Genomic DNA, 20,537 nt, shown 5'->3' with positions numbered 1-20,537 from the left:
TTAACCTCCAAAAAACATGAAAAAATTGTTTTGAGAAAAATATATTTCTGAACAAAGTATTTTCACAAAAAGTGACAAGGGTTTCAAAATCAAAAATATATGTTTTCCTTATTTTTACATAACAAGTTTTTCAAATTTTTTCATTTTACGAGAATAAATCTCACGAAATAGCACGTATTGGCAGTAACAGCAACTGCCCTTTAGTATGAGACTTTTTCAGTCACTTTTCAACTATCCTTTTGTTGGAAAGGGCTCAAGATATAATCTGATAACTGACATTTTTCATGAAATTGCAGTTTCATAAAAACTTACCGATAAACATGTTATCGTTTAACTCAAAAATTTGTGTTCAACAGGAACGGCGAAAACTCACGATCCGTCCTTCGATGGCCCGATTCATAAACGGTCCTGCACTGACATCTTGTGTTGTTTGATTTTCTTTATCTTTATCCTCGGATTCATTGTTGTCGGAATATTCGGTGAGTGAACTTGTGGTAACATATTACCTGTAACTTAAAGTATACAGCAAAGCTGTTTTGCTGACTGGCTCAATTAGTTTAGACAATGCAGCAAACTCACACTAGCCCGACCACCGTTTTTTTCTGATTAGTCCCATATCTCGAATTTTCTGAGTTTAATGAAACTTTTGCGAATTTTTCATTACTAAAAGAGTGCACAACAAAAGATAAAATGCACACACATTTAAAAAATAAATAGATATATGGACAGGCAAACATTTTTCGATATATTTGAAATGGACTCCGCAACTTCATTTACTCTCATCGATTATTGAATCATTGGCCTTCATTGCCTATTTACATCAATTTAAATTTTTTGTTATTGTGCTGAAATTAGATTGTTTTATAATTACTTATAATTTTTTTTTATGTCTTTTTACAAATTAAGTCGTTTTACCATTTGTTCAAATTATCCAGGCAAAGCTTAACTGAAAATATTATTATTTGTCATTCTTTTTTGGACTGGGCAGCTTTTTACACACCTACCTGTTTATTGATTGTTTGTTTCGCTTGAAAACATCCTATGCCAACACTACCATGTTTTAACTTTTAATGTTTCATTTTACCAGCTTGGCTGAATGGGGATCCGATCATTTTATTGTATCCAACAGACAATAATGGTAGAATTTGTGGTGTGAAATATGGAGATCTAGATTTATCGTAAGTTTTCAGTTTAACATTCCCTTTTTACTAAAAGTTTTGATTATTTATTACATATTTTTAGTCAATTTTCAGCATTATGGTATTGCCTCAGTGTGTAAAAGTAATGACATGTTGAAGCGTTTAATTTCAATTAAATTATCTGAACCATGAGTTTGTTTAACCCACATTCAAGAATCATTTTTATTCTGCACTGAATTTACACTGTTTTGTTAAAACATTACATATTGAATCATTCTGAAAACGGACAGTTGGTCTGAAAAAATTTGCCTCAGGTGCCATGTTCAGCATTCATGTTTATGCGATTTCGCCACAAAATCAATTCAGAGTTAGGTATACGAAAAAGTCTTGTATATGTTGCTTTCCAACTAAAGCATTTGTTCCAATTTTCATGTTTCTGGGTGAGTGGGCTTGACCTTGCTTTGAGCAAATTTTTTATAAAAATATCAGTCTTGAAGCATCAATTTAAATCAGTCGTTGATCCAATAAATCCAAATAAATCATAAATTTATGATATTTATTCTCAAAATTCTAGGAACAAGACCAATGTATTCTTCTTTGACCTGACAAAATGCGCAAGTCCTGCCAGTTTGCTGAAATTTCAATGCGCAACAACACAGGTATGACAGCACCTAATTTAGAGTGTAATAAAATGGGTAGGCCTTTTTTACAAAACTGAAATGATTCAGGTTGTTTTGGTGTTCCAGACTTTTGCTATGAACAATGCCTTTGACAAGCAGTCATTTTACCATTAATACATCACTATTTAGTGCTTTTTCCTTTTCAGTGCAATCTTGTTTCGAGTGAATTTATCCAAGAATTGTATTTACCAATCAGTATAGACAAATTATATGTGTATAGTTTCTGGCTTATTAGTGGCAGCTTGCGACTCCTCTATCAAAGCTTTTGTACCTTTATTTAATGGTTATTCAGACTTCAAAATCTATCTAACTAATATTTCAGATCTGTGTGAACTCCTGTCCCAACTCAACATGGACTTATTATCAAGATGTCCCACAGCTTACAGCAGCACTGGCAGGAGTTATAGCCACCGGTGTGGCTTCTCCCACTAACCTACAAATCTCTAACTTTGCCGTCAGTAATCTGGGTGTGGATTGGTCGAAATACTTCTGCACATATGGATATGATGTCAGAACAGAATTCGAAAGCAGGGTGGGTATTGTTAAGATTGCATACGATTTTCACATTTATTTTATAAGAATAGAATGCTATTTTCCAAGCTGCTATTTTAAACAGCTGAATTCAAAACATGTTATATTCTTGTGATTTATAAAAGTATTGTTTATGACGTTAATACGGTAATTGTTTTTCTTTTGCCATGCAGAAGCATAGAAAAAAATGTTGTAAAAATAAAAAAAAATAGAAAAAATTGTGATGGACTGCAGTGTCTACTGATTTCTGTTAAATGAGGGTATAATTCGATATAACATTTATCTCATCAGTGGTGGATTTCAGCTTCTCTATCAGTACTCTTTCAACCTTTGATTACCGTAAGTTACTAAAACCTTGCAAATTTGAAAACGTGAATATCGGTCAGAGACCGAAGACTTATTGATCGAAAGTTAGGGGATTCCCCAAGACAGTGCTTTTACTCCTTAGTGACACCTTGTGTACCATCACTAATTAAATAATATCTCGCTAATTAAACGACATAATTCATCCAAAATCAATAGGCTAATGGTCCGACATATGATGAATGCACATGCAAAATCTGGAGCAGATTCAATCTCGCTTTCTTGAGATGTGGCGTGCATCTAACAGACAAACAAACATACAGACTGACAGACAAATACCTATCAACGTACTTACCGATTAAAATCGATAAGTAATAAGAGACTTACAGTAATTATTTTCATTTCAGTCTAATGGCTTTCAAGATCTCATCGATATCATACAAGAAGGGAAATGTGCTCCATATTACATTCCTATGACCCCACTAGTCGGGAGATGCATTCCTACAGTTCTTAAAGACGCCGCATCCTTCACTGCTCAGACTGTTTCTGGTGAAAGCACTGTAGTTGTGGTGAGAAAATTTCAACATATTTATTAATGCAGTTACACAACACTTAGAGGATTACTGGGATAGATTTTGCTCATGCAGTAACTGAGTGACTAAATACATTTTCTTGGATTTTTTATGACTCTCATTTAGGCATCTTGCACTAAAAATGATATGTACAGGCAGCCAGTAAGATCGAACGATATGTTATGGGCTATTATGGTCTGGAAAGGATGGAATCTTTCTTGTTAATCATTGCATAGCCAGCATGTGAGAGGATGGGAGGCACACAGGATTTGAATCTGAGCTAGTAGAATTTTTTTTCTATAATAAATCACCTAAATTGGAATTTTTTTCTGCCAAGGACGCTCTGAACAACACAGTCACAGGAGATGCTTTAAATAATGGAAGCTTGATCGTTCAAGCGTATCTGAATGCTCAAGAAGTTGGGATGAAAATATTTGCTGATTTTACAGTAGCATGGTACTGGGTGCTAGCGTAAGTATTAAAACTTCAGTTCTTATTTCTTCATCTCAAACATTGTACATTCTAAATTCAAAGATTCAAAATAAGGTTTTCTGAGTACCTAGCTTGATATTGAGAATTCACCATACATACATATTCACTCTCAAAAAGACTCATCTCTGAGCAATGTTATGAATGACTACTGAAATGACAAGATTTGCTAAAACTTTATGGATTTGTGGCAATGCATTGCATGCCAGCAAATGCCAAATGGAATCGAAGATAAACATGATCAGTAAAGCAAACTTGTGGTAGCAAATTCCATGAAACTGAAGTTCTAGGATTGGCATTATATCATAATAAAAGTAGTGACAGACTGTGTATATGATATTTACCATCAATAACAGTAATTTTGAAATGAATTTTCCCAACCTGTTGAATTAGATGTTAGAACATTGGGTGTCTTTGCTTGATAGCCAATTTTGATTCCCCACGGCTTCTCTTATCAAGTATTGTAAATAGCATTTTTTTCCAATTTTTTGCATGATTTTTGTATTTTTTCTGGTTGGAAAAAATGAACGTTACCTGACTTGACAGTCAATATGTTTATTTCATTATCTCTAAATTGGGTTTAATTTTTTTACAGGGGCCTTGGTGTCGCTGCTGTTGTATCATTTCTATGGATTGTAATAATGAGATGGGTTGCAGGCCCCATGATATGGATAACTATCATTGCTTTACTTGGAGTATTTGGATTTGGAATCTATTATTGCTATACTGAATGGCAGGTAGGTGAATTTCGGTTTTTTATGATATAAATAAATTCTAATGAAGCACAATAAAGCCTTTTTAAACTCATGGAGAGATGAGTGCTGAAAGCGCCCTGAAGGGGACCACGGTTAATAAAAGATTGGGAATCACTGTAGTATAAAGCATGTCTACTCAACTATTTTTACCAAAGATCCGCATACAAAATTTAAAAAATATTCGGGTCCGGCCTTTCCACAAATTATATTTTGGCATCCTTAAACACGCACTTCCTTGGCCAACTAATGACTATTAGCTAATCAAGATTGTTTATTATGGCGTTATAGTGCTTTTCGTATATATCCAAATATCAAAAAGTGATTTTATAAAAGGAAACTTCTAAAAGTGGGGCTAATGATTCAAAATATAGAATTAGGTGCGGTCCGAATCGTATACCTGAAAGGTCCGGATTCGGACCGCGGTCCGCCAGTTGTGTGGCCCTGGTATAGAGTCACCTGAATACCAATAACATCTATCTTAGATATAATTTATGCTTGAATGGTGATACACATCATTTGCATCATAAAATAATACTTGTCCATTATAGCAGAACAGCAGCTCTTAACAGGACAGGCCATTTAAGTGGCGTTCTGGTGGTTTATTTGCTAACTTATTTCAAAAATTTACACAAATTTACTTTTCAGCGTTTGTTAAATGTTGATGGAGCGGATCGTTCTGTTATAGCTGTTGGTTTCACAAGTGACCTCACTCAATATCTTGCTCTACAGGACACTTGGTTAGCTTTCTGTGAGTAAATTAGCTTTCTTCGAGTAAATTCTAGATTTTGTTTCACTCAGAAGGGGTATTTACTTTAATATAAAAATGGAAGTGAATAGAAGTATAAAAATGGAATTCACTCTGCAATGTCGAACCAGAATAACTTTTTTAACAGAACAGAATAACTTTTTTTTCTAAAGTTTGGCTTTTTATACAGATCCATTTTTAGTGACACCTATATAAATCTCTACCTCAATTTAATTTCTATTCTTTCAGTCATCATTCTCTGCATCCTTGGAGGAGTCTTCCTTCTCCTTGTGATCTTTTTGAGGAAGAGAATTCTCATTGCTATACAGATTATCAAGTCTGCCAGCAAGTAAGTTTAGTATTTTTGAGCTCAGATTGTGATTTTATATCTGTTTGAGGTACAGCATGGGTATTCGATATATATAAGTATAAATATTCGTCTATGTAATGGCATTATGTAATTTATGTTGTCTCATAGAGAAATGTTATACATGGAACAAAAGTTCCATCACAAAGCAACAGAACACTTGATTTGGACAGTGACCAAATTGTGACTGTTTTAGCCTAATAATTTGTATTTATAATTATAATTACCACTGAAACACGTGAACAGCGATAAAACATTAAACAGAGGCTCATAACAAGGTTAAATAATATCCCAATATCTCAATGAACAAAGACAAATCTAACTAGAGGATGAATATTACACTAAAATTGAGATCGGGAGCTGGCTTACTAAGTTTTAATTGAAAACATGTATTTGACTTTGTAAATTACTAAGTTTGGAATCTGTCACAAAAAGTTTTCTCAAAGAATTACAAAAGAAAAATGCCCATTTCTAATTTCATAACTATGGAGTCGAAATTTGACTGCAAATTGATAAGTCTTAGCCAACAATGTGTTTTAATTAATACATATCACATCAGTATTTCAATTACCAGTAATACGACCAAATTTTTATAAATTTGATATATCTCTAATTTCTAATGCTTCAATTTTGTTCTCTATTATTCAGAGCTGTTGGCATGATGATATCGACTCTCTTCTACCCTCTAGTGACATTTGTTCTAGCTGTGATTGTCGTTTCCTTCTGGGCTGCAACTGCTTTGTTCCTGGCATCGTCTGGTGATCCAGTGTACAGGGTGATTGACTCAAATGAAACGAGGGTGGCAGCTGAGGCTACTCCTCTAAACAACACAAATTGCAATGTTACGGTAAATTTATGGACAAATTTTTACTGAACGATTGCCTTAAAGTATTTGGTGATGATGTTTTAAATAGTTGGTGACAAGCTTGTGACAGAGCAGTTGGTCTAAGGAAAAATTTTATTAAACTATTATATTGAACTATTACGGTATATTCCTCTAAGCAACAAAAAACATATCTCACTACAGGTTGACAAGAATATAGCAACCCTGAAAGTTTGCCTACAGGAATAATATCAATGTTTTTGTCAAGTTCCATTCAAAAATTTCATTCTTTATTAATAACCTCAGGAAGTTCAGATTGCACCTTGCACCTAATATCAAGAAAATTTGAAGAGTATGATTTATATTCTCACCAACAACTCTTATTCCTAGCCCAGTACATTGTGCCCTTAAAGATTGCAACCCCTCGATTAGAGCCCAATTTAACTATGATCATATTCTTAAAACCTCAATCAGATTATCTTCAAATACAATCTTCAGAGAAGGCTTTTTGCCCAAAGCAAGCTATAAAAGTGAAAAAATAACTGATTAAAGTATTGTTGGATTCATTTGCACTTCAGGACTGTTAAATACTCTATATAACATATAACTTAAAATGAATTCAACATTGTTAGTGAGGCTAACTAGGGTTTTTCAAATAGATACCATTTGGCCACAACTTTGTTATTGTGTTGACAGAGTGCTGTGAGGTGGTCATATGTGACTGCTTGCGTGCTGTTTGGTATCTGTGTATTCAGTAGTGCATGGCACTGTATTGTGAGCAATTAAAGTTATTACTGTCAGGTAAATCCATTGATTTACATTCTTTCATTTTTTTACAGCTATGGAATCAGGCCAATCACACATATGCAAATGACAGCTCAATAAAATGTGCCTTCATTGAGTATGGAGGAGACTCGGTGTAAGTTTTAGATTTCACTTTATAGGATCGTAGTAATATGAGTGTGAAATATATATTGTATATGAGGGATTTTTAAACTTGCAAGATCTGTTATGGTGAGAGAATTAACCAAACCGCAGTCTATGCCACAAACTTTGTAAGAGCATCCTGCATGCCAGTCATTGAATGCTTTTGTCATGGCCCCCTGGGATGTGCTCCGTAACCTCTTAAGAGGAGATGAGTGCCCAGTTTGATAAATGGATTACCCCATGTTTATCGCTCATACTTTCCTCTCCTAATCAAAATCTTCAATGTCGCTTCCCTGTGGGTCTAGACCCCCAGTTTGGAAAATACTGTATTATCCTATCCAACAGTGCTCACTTAACAATTCCAAACTTACTTTTTCCAGATTTCATCAAAACACCCTCTGGCTTCAGATTGCCTGCTTGTTTGGATTGTTCTGGCTTCTAAACTGGGTCATTGCTCTTGGTGAATGCACTTTAGCTGGTGAGAATTGTAAAATTTATCAAAATATTATTATTACTGTTTTTTTGAATAATTTCTGCATAGAACAACAACACTGACTATGTTGTCTGTGGCTTGTTTAGGATTCAGATATTGGAGTAAGAGCCAGAAGCTTAACTTTCTATCCTACAGCGTCAAGAGTTTTTGTACTTTGCGGGGTGCTTGGAATAAAATTTTGTTTCCTTAACTTGGAAGTCTTGAGTTTTAATTTGACAAATGTTTTTTTGTGTTTTAAATTTTGTTATCCTGAAATCTGGAAACCAGTTCCTATATTTTGGCATAAAGAAGATAGGAGCTGGAGTCATTTTAATGGCTCAGCATCAGCCTTATTCAATCTCCTGTCTAGATGATATTAACATAACATGAAATATTCAACAAATGTTTAAAATCACATTACGTAGTGACTCAAATGACATATGCAAATGCTTGAGTTGTCAGCCATCAAGGATATCAAAATAGCAATGTATTGTTAATACTCATTTTCAATGTTAAATTTACGCCTGAAAAACATGACAAAAATTTTGACATTCATCCTTATTTTTGTATCCTATTTTAAAAAATGAGATATTTTACAGCCAGGACGCTTAAAAACTTGGATTCTATTTAAAGTTACATCAATTTTGAAAATTATTTTTATAAGGCTTTTTCAAGATTACTTAATTTACTATTATTGTATTATAAACCCAAATCTTTTTTTTTTGTTAAGGTGCGTTTGCTTCATATTATTGGGCCTTCAGGAAACCTCGAGACATTCCCGCACTTCCATTGTTCGGCGCATTCGGCAGAACACTGAGGTAAATAAATAAGAGTTATAACTTAAAGGAGAGCTAAGCAATTCTGTTCTATTGAATTCCATTTTGAGCCATGTGGCTTGGCAACTACACTTTGTGGTACCCATGTTTCTCAAACGGGGAGAAATTCTTCTCCAATTTAAATAGTTTTTGAGGAGCAAGTTTGCTCTGTATGTGCTGTAGTATTACCAGTAATCTTTAGTTTTTTATTATTACTATAATCCCTATTTAACCTGTTTCAGACGCTCAATCGAGCACAATTTTGAATACATTTTTATTAATGTCATACGACCCCCAAAATTTACCCAATATACAATAATTATATACCATTGGAAAGGTATTTTAGAGTACTATACGCTAGATGTCACTGGAGGACCGTAAACTAAAACACCTCTTTCAAGAGGTCTTTCGTAACGTCAAAAAATAATAAAAATATTTACACTCTCTCATTCTATCAGCTGTTGGACGTCTATCGCTATTGTAAAGCTGAAATGTGACTATACAGTTGACTGCACATTGGTTTTCTCTTTCATATGATACTAAATGCTTTTCCATAGCGCATGTTGTTCAAGCGTTTTGGAAATTTTCCGTTTGAGAAGTCACCACATCGAATCAGGCCAGGCTAAGCTTGATAGATCGATCGGTTGTTTGTTTGTGCTTTATCGCGTTGAAAGCTTTTGTGAGTCATAATAAAACATTTATTATGAATCATAAAAGCTTATAATCGTCAGACAAGGAGAATTTGCGAGATAAAACGCCTAACTTTTTTTCGGTGAGGCAGCTGCGATCAAACGACTCGATATTTTTATAACTTCCTGACGTTGTGAGATGTCCACTCTCCTATGTTATGTAGCATATAAAATGACCTTCAAAATAAGACCTTATCATACTAGCTTTTGTTATTGGTTTGCGCGCATCGCCAAGGTTTATGGAATCATTTTCTTGTTGTGCGACGTTTTTATATCGCAGCGGGAAGTACACGCGTGATATGTAAGCGAAATTTTATCACTTCTAAATGTCATATAAGGTTCATTCTCATATCGTTGTGTGGGGAATAAGATTTCCTTTCAAGCAAGACCATAACAAACATTCCAGACCTCATGGTATACACACAGCATTGCAAAACGTCTGAAATTTCGCGCATGCGTCAAACCGGGAGGATTAGGTTAAGCACATATTATAAACTACTTAAACTGTGCAAAAGCAAAAAATAGGCAAATGAAGGAATTTGATGACTTTCTGATTAGTTTTTTGGTAATATTATTGACTACTGTGCTGAGAAGTAGAAACATGAATCAAAATTTTGACGCATGCCTAAATTTACCTATAATGGCATCTCCATACCTATATAATACGTTTATTGCTTTCTTGTTCAGGTACCATACTGGATCTCTAGCATTTGGAGCATTTATCATTGCTCTGATACAGATAATACGAGTTATGCTTGAGTACATTGATCATAAAGTGAAAAGTTCCGAAAGCAAAGTAGCCAAGTTTGTCATTAAGTGCTGCAAATGCTGTTTTTGGTGTCTGGAAAAATTCATGAAGTTCTTGAACAGGAATGCATACATTATGGTAAGTTGTGGGGATTGCTTTTCTTTTAAACAATTGAAGAATCTTGCTGCGCAACAACACAAATATGCCTTTTGCAACGTTTTTTCTCACTAATGGTAGACTTCATACAAACCTAATTCAGCTATAACGTGAAAAGCAACTAAATGCAAATAAGCAATAAGTATCATTAACTGAAAATCAAACCTGTTGTATATATGGCTCCCTATGAGTAGGCTGCTTTTAAAATGGCAATCAGGACCTTTTATCCATATCCAGTTATAAAAGTTTTTTGGTAGTTTATAGGTTAAATTTTTCACAATGACATCTTTGTCACTCGACTACTGATATATAAAAATGAGGGACTACTGGAAAATTTATGTTGGGAGCTTTTGAACTATGCCATTTGCTAACTATACTTTTACCTTGCAATCTTTTATTGATGTAAAAATTTTTTTTTTTTCAATATTTGTATTTTTTGAAAATTTGTGATCTCAGCATTCTATTATATGGCACTATATTATAAATCAGTGGGGCCAATTTTAAAAAACTTACTAATACTCACCCTGTGAAACTATCAAATCAACATTTTCTTGATAAAAATAGACTCATAATATTGTCCATACCCGTAGGTTGCAGTCTATGGCAAGAACTTCTGCTGGTCTGCAAAGGAAGCCTTCAAACTAATCATGAGAAATATTATTAGAGTTGCCGTTGTTGATAAAGTAACAGATTTCTTGCTTTTTATGGGTAAGTTTTTATATTTTGTTTATTGTTTATTTCACATTCTTTGATATAGATTGGTGATTCGTTTTTAAGCTTCAAGAATGTGCTTGTCATTTGCCATCCCATCATTGATCAGTCAGTAATTCATTTCAATATTCTGTCATATTTCATGAGTCCATCGGTTTGGTGGAGTTAGGAACCACTGCTCTAGACAAGAAGTCATTTTTGGGTACTCCCGTAGTATGTGTACCAGGTTAGGATTAGGCCATAATTTTATTCTGATTTTCCTTATTTTAGTTCTTTTACGAGTTCGGAGACTGTCTGTGTTAGCCAAGTGAATATACCCCCTGCCCATAGATTTCAGTTTCTTTTCACAACTTGATGTAAAATAGACGATCAAAATTAGTTAGCTCCATATTGGTACACATACTTCTGGAGCGCCCATTATTGTGTATTAGGTCAGTATTCGTTGGTAGGCCTCGAACCTTTATAGTTAAACATCAACTACCCACATTGTTTCCTATTGACGACGATGAAAGTGATAAGTCTGTTGAAACCCCGGCCATGAATAGTAGCATTTTCTAGTTCCATAAAATTACTTTTTGCAGGTAAATTGATTGTAACATCCGGCTTGGTTGCCTTGAGTTGGGCTTTCTTCAGCAACCAGATATCGTTTGTATCTGGATATGTGCCTTCCTTGAATTACTACTGGCTACCAATTGTGGTAAGAATATTATTGAGAATGTTATTGGGAAGGGGTTGTATGAAATGAATTTCAAATTAAAATAAATTAAATTCGATTTCATGGATTGATAATTTTAGAAATATTTTGTGATGATTTGTTTTAAAAAATTGGTATAATTTTGAGCAATTGAAATCCGAATAATGTTTTGTTCAACTTCATAAAAATGTAGGTATATCACTAATAAGTCCAATGTTTTCACTTCTTCTCTGAACTTTTACAATTTTTTGTTTGAATGCAACTCATTATAATAATATTTTATCATCACAAATTCTTGTTTTTCAAAATTTGGTATGATATTTGCTCTGCCTATTTCAAGTCTTATGAAAACAGGACCCTGACAACTAGATCATTGAGTTGAGACATTTTTTATTTATATATAAATTGTTTTTAGGTGATTGGAATTGGTGCCTACATAGTTGCTGCTGGATTTTTCAACACTTATGGAATGGCAGTGGACACAATCTTCTTATGCTTCTGTAAGTATTGAATGCTAACTTCAATTTCCGTTCAAAAAAGAAAAATAATCCTGTAAATAGGGATGGAATACTTGTTTGGGAAATTGTGGGCCCCTTGCTTCATTTCCTAATAAAATTAGGTACTGGGATATGATGATAACTTTACATTTTATTTTTTTTATTTTTAGCAGAATAGCAATTGGTTGGTTGCTACGAGGCACGTCTTAATAATGATATGGATTGGCGGAGCTTCCGTAGTATGTGCACCAAGATGGCGCACAAATGAACATGATTTGTTAAAGTTCAGGTTGTGCACCATCTTGGTGCACATACTTCTGGAGCACCGGTTTGGCTTACATTACGAATGTTACAACCTCACTTTAACAGGAAATGCTTAACATAAATAAAAAATATTTTTCCAATCACAATATTTTTCATACTTTTTCCCATGTTTTTCTTAAGCTTGTTTAATTCAATAAAATGTTTCCACCTAGTGGAGGATTTGGAACGTAACGACGGCAGTCAAGAGAAACCGTATTACATGAGCAAAGGACTCATGGAACTCCTAGGAAAGAAAAATAAAAAACCTAAAGTGGAAGAATAAAACGTAAATTGTAGAAAAAGTAGCAAAAATAACGCTTGTGGTGAATTAGTTTTAGTTTTAATTTTGCACGGTTTAATCAATTAACCCTTATAGCACTGACAAATTGAATTGATTAACACTTTCAGCACCTACTACCGGATTTTTTAATTCAATATTGCATGCTAATTCACTGAATCAGGGTTTCTCAAACCGGCCCCCTGTGGGTCCTTGATGACTTCACAGGGGGTTCGCATTGTTATGAAAAGCGTCTGATCAATCTTTGTTTGGGAAACCCTGTAATAAATAATAGCACAACCAAAAATGTAGCAGTAGTCAATTAGTCATAGTCGCTAAAAATCTAATATTTTTCTGTTATAAGGATTATTCGAATATTATTCAAATTCTTTTTTCAAATATTCATTGGAATTTTCCCTCCAACCATTCTACATAGCCTTAGTTGAAATTATAGGTTTACTGACTCCTAGGAGTTTAAATCGGAATCTAAACTTGAAATGCAAAATGCTTGCAAGCATCAAAGCTCGTCATACTGAAGTCTAGCTAGTGTAGGTGGTAAAAATCAACCCTATATTGGTAATTAGCACATAAGATGGAACTTTCCTCAGACCATTTGTATGTTCAATAACTTTAATATAGAGAAAAAGGGGCTTTGCTCTATTTGATCACTCTTATAGGAATCATAATTTATATTTGTAAATGTTTATCTAGCAAAAGTTTTGTATGTATAAATAAGTTACCTATTTTACCTCTCGTGAACCGAAATGAATTTACTATAAACTGTGAATAGATAATGTAACAAGTTAGAACCTAGATGAGTGACAATATGGTGGGTAGGCTGTCATCATATCGAGGCCATGGCGGTAAATGGTGACCACAGTATCCCATGGTGGCAACAACAGCGTCATATGGTGTCATCAGTAGCATATAGTGGATTTATGTCATCACTTTGGTGTCACATTGTCATGTGGTGGCTTCAATGTGGTATCGATCAGAGAAAAATCACACAAGTCCATATTTATATATAAATCAGTGTTTCTTATATGGATCGAACAAATTTTTTAAATTTTATTTCCGTGGTTGAACCACTCATCTTACTTTTATGCCCTCGCGATCGTGTAAATAAGTCCATGCATCTTGTCTTATATCTATTACCATATGTACAATTCCTATATCTGACATGGAGTGGTAACCATATAAGAGGATGTTGGTCGCCATATTGAATAAAACGCTGTATCATCTTTCTCTTCCCCAGCATAAATATGAATATCCAACACTTTTATAAAGCCAATATCCGCATAATTTAAGAATAACCTACTTATTAAAGATCAGTGATATTCTAAGTGATTCATGTATCTTAATACTTTTTTCAGCTATTAGTCCTATTTGTATAAAAAAGGTTCGACTTCGGTGGAACGTCACAAAATACTTAAATCAAACTGAATAAAAATTATAATTTTGAAAGTCAACAAATACATTGTAAGTTTTTCATCGAATCAAGCTGTCATCCAGATTCTGAGATTAATATGAGGAACTGATTGATCAAAAATTTATAATTTTTTTAGTTTTCCTTTGATTGGTGTGGTGTTACTGATATTTAGAAAAAAAAGTTTTTATATGAATTGTTTGATTACTTTTTATATTACAACTAATTTTGATTTATAATTTAGTCAGTAATTAATAAATTATTACTACTATTAAACACTTTAATTAAATATATTTGCATGCGTTTGTGTGACATTTTTAAGATTCTGAACATTTCACTCACACAGTTTCTATTCCACTGAACCGATGTCCAGTGGCATAGAATGGAGAGACCACTCAACTCCAATTACCTTTTTCATCCAGTTTGTTCAGTTGGCCTTTGTAAAACGATGTAATTTTTACCCAAGTAGCAGAATATTACCAAATGTCTTTTTGCGATGCAACAAATTGACGCAACAATTTAAGATTCAGGGTTTGATTATTTTTGCGTGCTTTTTGTGGAGTTTGATTTGACAATCAACACTTTTCAATGTCAGGAGGTAAAGTCGAATTTCCAGAGAAGAATCTGAAATTTCAAATGAAATTAAAGAGAGTTTGAGTAGCGCTAAGTTTTACCGATCAAATTTTCTGTATTAGAAGCAGGAGTCGTATAATGAACCCCAGACTCTGTGTTCGGTATTTTTTTTTTTTTTTGATTGTCTAAGTTACTCATATCTGTTTATATTTTTGCAGTGGAAGACTTGGAACGCAATGATGGAACGCCGGAGCGTCCATATTTTGCAAATAAAGAATTACTTGAATTATTTGGAAGGAAAAATACACAAACAGATCCAGAGCCTATTTATGAAGAAGTTGAATAAACTCCTTCTTTTATAGCTGTTAATAAAACGAATACTCCACTCTCAAACTTTAATCTAGTTCTGAGATGAAACTTCTGCATTATTTAGCCATTGGTTACAATTTTTTGTTACAATTTATCACGTATTGGATGAATGAACTGCATGACTTTCAGAGCTGTGACAAATCTTCAGAGCTGTGGCAAAATTTTTTTCACGAAATGAAGGCTGTGATACTTTTTGTTAAATAATACAGTAAAAAAATTTTGTTCTTCTGATTGATATAAAACATGATGCCCTGGAGAGAATTTTTCGCAGTATACTTCGGGTTGAAATTGAAATCGAAAATGGTGACAGTAAACATATAAAATTACTTTTTTGGCATGTTGGAGGTTGAATAAACATAAAACTCTAAATAAATTCTTAAAGTAAACATATGAAATGGCATTCATTGCGGAATGGATGGTTTGCACAAAGGCTTTCCTGCAAATCACATTCTGCTGCTAGAATATATTTCTGGGATTCGGCAAAGTTTATTGTTCCTTTAACATGCTTCTTCATTGTGCTATTCAATTTCTATTACTGCTATACACTAGCTTATTAGATATTTTCATTGTGATTTTTTGTAGATGTATATTTTTTATTTTTGAATGTACATATATGCTTATAAATAGGTTACTGTAGATATATATAAGTTTACTTTAAAGTTAGTAATGCAAGTTAAAACCTAAATTTTGTGCCTGCTTTTTTTTCCTGCATTTCTCATACCAACTTTTTGTTACTGGTATATCATTTTGGAACTTTTCATTGTGTTTACCTTAATTTGGTCACGCTGAGAATCACTATTTTGTAAGATTTTATCACAAAATTTTGTTGCATTTTTATAATTATGCATGATATTTGTGAATGAAAATTTCTTCAATCTGTGTGAACCACTGTACTAAATTTTTTTTCGTTACAAAATTTAGAATGAAATTGTTATCAGCTGTCATATATTGCGATATGCAATCGTTCCATTTTTTATGTCTTATAACAATCTGTGTCATACCTACCCATCAAACTGGCTAGCAGGCAAAATTAACGAATGAATAATTGAAAAAACTACTGCAACAAAAATGGTCAAATAAAATGAAATCAAAGTCATTCCATTTTAAAATAATAAATAATACACAAAATTCTATATTCATTTTGAAAAACTGGTATCTGTCCGCAACTCTTTATGAAAAGAATGGGAAAAAACACCAATTCAAAAACTTAATTGTCATTCGAATAAAATTTTACAGTTGCTTTAAAAATCTGTACTTTGTTTTCAACCTTACACTTGGATCTTTAAACAGCTGTGTTAATTTCAAAAATAATATGATTCGGAAATGATCTCAGAAATTTAGACTTCCATTGCATATGAATTTTGAATATGTTTTTGACAGGATATATAGTTCTTCCATTGCACCAAAAATCTCACCTAAAATATTGCAAATCTATTTTAAAAATTGTTACTATTACATATATATTGCTGAAAACTGGTATCATTTTGTGCACCTCGTCATTATTTTCATATTAGTATCATCAGCTCAAGCAGGGCTGAACCCAGTGGTGGGGTTTGGGGGGATTGTATGGGTTTGTGCGTTCATTCTTGTTTTTTTTATAATGTTGAACCTGTTTCTTTGATACAAAACCTGTTCTTAGAAATTTGAATCACATCACTGACTGCACCCCCCCATCTAAAAATAACTTTCCTTTTCACAGCTCATCCAAATATGCTTATTTTTCTATAATCTAAATATTGCTATTTCAGATATGGTGTGGGGTTGTTTTGGTGTATTTATCTAATATAAGGGGAACAGTTGGTTCATCGAAATTTTATGGGGTGATTCACAGGGGGTGTCACACTCCCTATCTTGATATGTTTGTGTTTTATAAATAGGTTCATGATCATCTTCTTTGAGTTGGATTACATACAATTTTGACATTTGAGGGCAACCCAAATATCTTTTCATACTGCTGGCCATTCCACTGAGTATGGTCGTCCACCATTTAATCCCTTTTTTGAGGTTTCGAATACAAATACATTTGGTTTGCTTTGCTGTCAAGTAATCATGTTTCAAGATTTATTTCTATTTTTATTATGAATTCTTATATTCTTTTTTTCCTTAATTGCATAAAAAATCATGACCATAACATAGCAGTATTTCACCTTATAATACATATGTGACGTGCAATGGAGAACATTCGAAAATATGATTTTTAAGAAATTGTAACCATCGTTACAGGTTCAACGGAACTTTTTTGCGGTTTGGGAGACTTTTAAAATATCTATTCAATGATTCAAATACACTTATTATTGGAAAAGATTCGATGAAAATCATATGTTTTAACTCTCTTAGGACCCATAAGAGATTTGAGACAAAAAAGATCCTACAATTTGATCATAGGTAATCTTCAACCAAAATATATCTTGCTGGTTACTGAAAATTGATGATTATTCACACACATTTACGGTTTACGTTAAGGGTTAATTTTTTGGGACCTCCTGAAGTATGCGCACCAAGATGGCGCACAACCTGAACTCAGGTTGTGTACAAGGTTAGGGTTTAGGTTGTGCGACATCTTGGTGCACATACTTCAGGAGTACCATTTTTTGGTTAGAATATTTGCTTGCAAAATAAAAATTGTAGTTCATTAAAAGATATAGCGATTTTTTGTCTGAAACACACAACTCTGTTTAAAATATTCTCAATATCCTCTATTTGACACAGTGTATAAAAACATTTCTCGAACCATTCAATTTTAGTCTTCATTGTTGATGCCAGATCATAAACTAATTAATGCTGCTGAGAAAGGCTTCAATAACAGTTTAAACAATTTAATTTTTTAGTCCATGAATCTCAGTTACTGAGGTGAGGCTCAGGTCACGTATAGTTGTTAATAACATATCAAAGTAGATGTAGCTCTAAAAATGTGTGATTTTTATTTGTTACATTATCTATGATATAATGAATATATATTGCTTAATATTTTCTTATTCTCGTTTAAGTAGTGGTTAGTAGTGTTAAGTGGTTTATAATGTACCTGGAAAGTAACCATCAATTTTTTCTTTCCCAATTTTTACGATATATGATGATATCTATTTGAGTGCCTTTATCGGAACCAATCTTGGTTTTCTGCTCCTGACTCTTTTCAGTGTATTACTAATTATTGACACGCTATGAATGTATTTTCATCTGGTTGTATTTCTTATCATTGTTATTTTTACTTCAAATAGGTTGCCACTAATATGTAGGGAGATACCATGTATTTATCAAGAATAAAATGTCCTTACATCTAAAATATATAGTAACTATTGGTATGCCATATGATTAGGCCGTCTCCCCTCTCGACCCAGGTAATATGAAAATCTTATTTCAGCCTAAAAATTGGTTTCTTTCTTGGTCAGGTTTGTGACCATTGGGCTTATAGATGTTTATCTTGACAAATTTCTCTTTTTTTCTCAGTTTCTTTCATCTTGTATTCAAGTGTGTAATATTGCAAGTGACCATTCAAATTCAAGTGAAAAATAGATTCCTATGATTGTTTATGAATTCATGTTTGAAACCTATTTCGAATGCCACATAGCATAGTTATCCCCAACGGCAAGCCAGGTGAACTTCAAGATCTAATCTAGTCCATGACTAAAAAAATGTGAAGAAAGTATTATAAAAACTCTAGAAAAAATTTCCTGTACTCAATGTGTTCCTACTTTGTATAATATGGTCTAGAATTTTTTTGTTCTCCCTGCAAGGGAGAACATCCACATAACAACACTAGTTTAGTTACAAGGCCAGGATTGAGTACTGAAATGTTCTCGATACATAGATTTGGACCGTGGGAACGTTTTGGTGAACTCGCTAGAGGTATTCTTGCTGAATAAAATACTTTATACCAGTGGTTCTCAAAAGGTGGGTCATGCTTTACAAGGGGGGCGTGGACAATATTTTGATGTGGCGTGAACTAATTGAAAATAAAAATATTTTGCTCACCTTATTTTGGATATTTACATTTTCTTGTTTAGAGATTGTGATTTTATCCGCATGTTTTCAACATGTTTTTTTTGAACAAAACATACTTTCGCCTCACTAACAGCTATTTGTAGCTTGGCGCAGCTAAGAAATTAACAAATTTCAAAAATGGGGCGTGGCTTGAAAAGTTTGAGAACCACTAGTATACACTGCTTTATACATTAAACATGAATCATCCTGTCATGACGAGAGAGTTCTTGTCTGGGTAAATGTTTTTCTTTTTTTGTCTTGTATTTTACTCGTTTTTGTACATATGGCACCAGAAATGCATTTTTCGTTTCAATCTCTTATATTATTGTTGTGCAGGACAAAAGTTACTAATACTAGTAGGTATTATATGTTGTAATTGTTGAATATATTTAGTAGATGACTTTATATGATTCATTATCACTTTTGACTTTTGCCAGATTGGGAGGGAAAATAAAACAGTAAACGCAGTTCTGTGCCCAAATATATTTGCCATTCTTCTGACTTATTTAGTCGTTTGAGACGGAGCGGAACCCTTTGGACTATTTAAGATTTGGTTAAAAGGTAGGTACCCTTCGGATAATTTAAGATGTGCTCTTTTACTCCCAAAAATGTACCCTTTGGATAATTCAAGATTTTTTCGTTTACTCCCCAAAAAGTAGGTAACCTTTGGGCAATTTAGGATTTGCTCTTTTACCCCCCCAAAAGTAGGTAACCTTTGGGCAATTTAAGATTTGCTCTTTTACCCCCAAAAAGTACCGTTTGGAAAATTTAAGATTTGATCGTTCACCTCCAAAAAGGGGTGTACTCCTTTGGATAATTTAAGATTTGCAGTTTTACCCCCCAAAAGGTACCCTTTCGGCAATTTAATATTTGATCTTTCACCCCCAAAAAGGTACAGGTACTCTTGAAGTATTGAACCAAGATGGCGGACATCGGAACGTAGTTTGTGTACCAGGTTAGGGTTAGGTCATATTTTCAGGTACTAATACTAGGGGGGGTCACTTGGCTAAGTCCCGAACTCATAATAGAACTAAAATAAGGAAAATTAGAACACACTTATAACCTGGTACACTTACTATGTTACAGTGCCCGCCATCTAGGTTCTCATACTACGAGAGGGCCCTTTTACCCCCAAAAGGTACAGACAATTTGAGATTTGCTCTTATACTCCCCAAAAGGTAGGTACCCTTTGAACAATTTGAGATTTGCACTTTATCACCAAGAGGTACCCTTTTGACAATTTGAGACTTGCATATTTACCCCCCGAAAAGGTACCTTTTGGACAATTTAAGATTTGAACATTTACCCCAAAAATTGAACTACGTGCCGTGATTGGACACAATAAGTCATGTGAACTGCGAAAGTAGACTTTCTAGTTCCTGTAGTTGTAGATTACAGCTTCTACTTTGATGAGAATGTGACTCCTTAAGCTAAGGAGCCATTATCAGTCAGTCCTTATACTTGATCCAATGTAAAGTCTAAATGTTTCCCTGTGACG

The 20,537-nt window shown here is 33.6% G+C and overlaps 1 protein-coding gene across 3 annotated transcripts in view; it reads left to right on the top strand.

The window, feature by feature from the left end:
- Nucleotides 1-19,444, top strand: part of LOC120344157 (choline transporter-like protein 2) — a 32,574-nt gene extending 13,130 nt beyond the window's left edge. For 2 of the 3 annotated variants that reach the window (XM_039413248.2, XM_039413250.2), the window contains exons 2-19: nucleotides 357-479; nucleotides 1,088-1,178; nucleotides 1,714-1,798; nucleotides 2,142-2,351; nucleotides 3,061-3,222; nucleotides 3,563-3,696; nucleotides 4,310-4,451; nucleotides 5,115-5,217; nucleotides 5,464-5,563; nucleotides 6,230-6,428; nucleotides 7,244-7,323; nucleotides 7,712-7,809; nucleotides 8,534-8,621; nucleotides 9,995-10,193; nucleotides 10,802-10,919; nucleotides 11,504-11,619; nucleotides 12,032-12,116; nucleotides 14,911-19,444. In XM_039413248.2, the coding sequence (XP_039269182.2) occupies nucleotides 357-479; nucleotides 1,088-1,178; nucleotides 1,714-1,798; nucleotides 2,142-2,351; nucleotides 3,061-3,222; nucleotides 3,563-3,696; nucleotides 4,310-4,451; nucleotides 5,115-5,217; nucleotides 5,464-5,563; nucleotides 6,230-6,428; nucleotides 7,244-7,323; nucleotides 7,712-7,809; nucleotides 8,534-8,621; nucleotides 9,995-10,193; nucleotides 10,802-10,919; nucleotides 11,504-11,619; nucleotides 12,032-12,116; nucleotides 14,911-15,038 (2,261 nt within the window). In that variant the 3' untranslated portion in view covers nucleotides 15,039-19,444. Of the gene's footprint in view, nucleotides 1-356; nucleotides 480-1,087; nucleotides 1,179-1,713; nucleotides 1,799-2,141; nucleotides 2,352-3,060; nucleotides 3,223-3,562; nucleotides 3,697-4,309; nucleotides 4,452-5,114; nucleotides 5,218-5,463; nucleotides 5,564-6,229; nucleotides 6,429-7,243; nucleotides 7,324-7,711; nucleotides 7,810-8,533; nucleotides 8,622-9,994; nucleotides 10,194-10,801; nucleotides 10,920-11,503; nucleotides 11,620-12,031; nucleotides 12,117-12,589; nucleotides 12,703-14,910 lie in introns of all 3 variants that reach the window. The other variant, XM_039413249.2, reaches the window with a different exon arrangement.
- The last annotated feature ends 1,093 nt before the right edge of the window (nucleotides 19,445-20,537 follow it).

This window comes from Styela clava, chromosome 5, assembly GCF_964204865.1.
Source record: "Styela clava chromosome 5, kaStyClav1.hap1.2, whole genome shotgun sequence".
NCBI classification, from domain to species: domain Eukaryota; kingdom Metazoa; phylum Chordata; class Ascidiacea; order Stolidobranchia; family Styelidae; genus Styela; species Styela clava.
The sequence above is the reverse complement of the archived record's forward strand: the minus strand, read 5'-3'. Positions and strand labels throughout refer to the sequence as shown.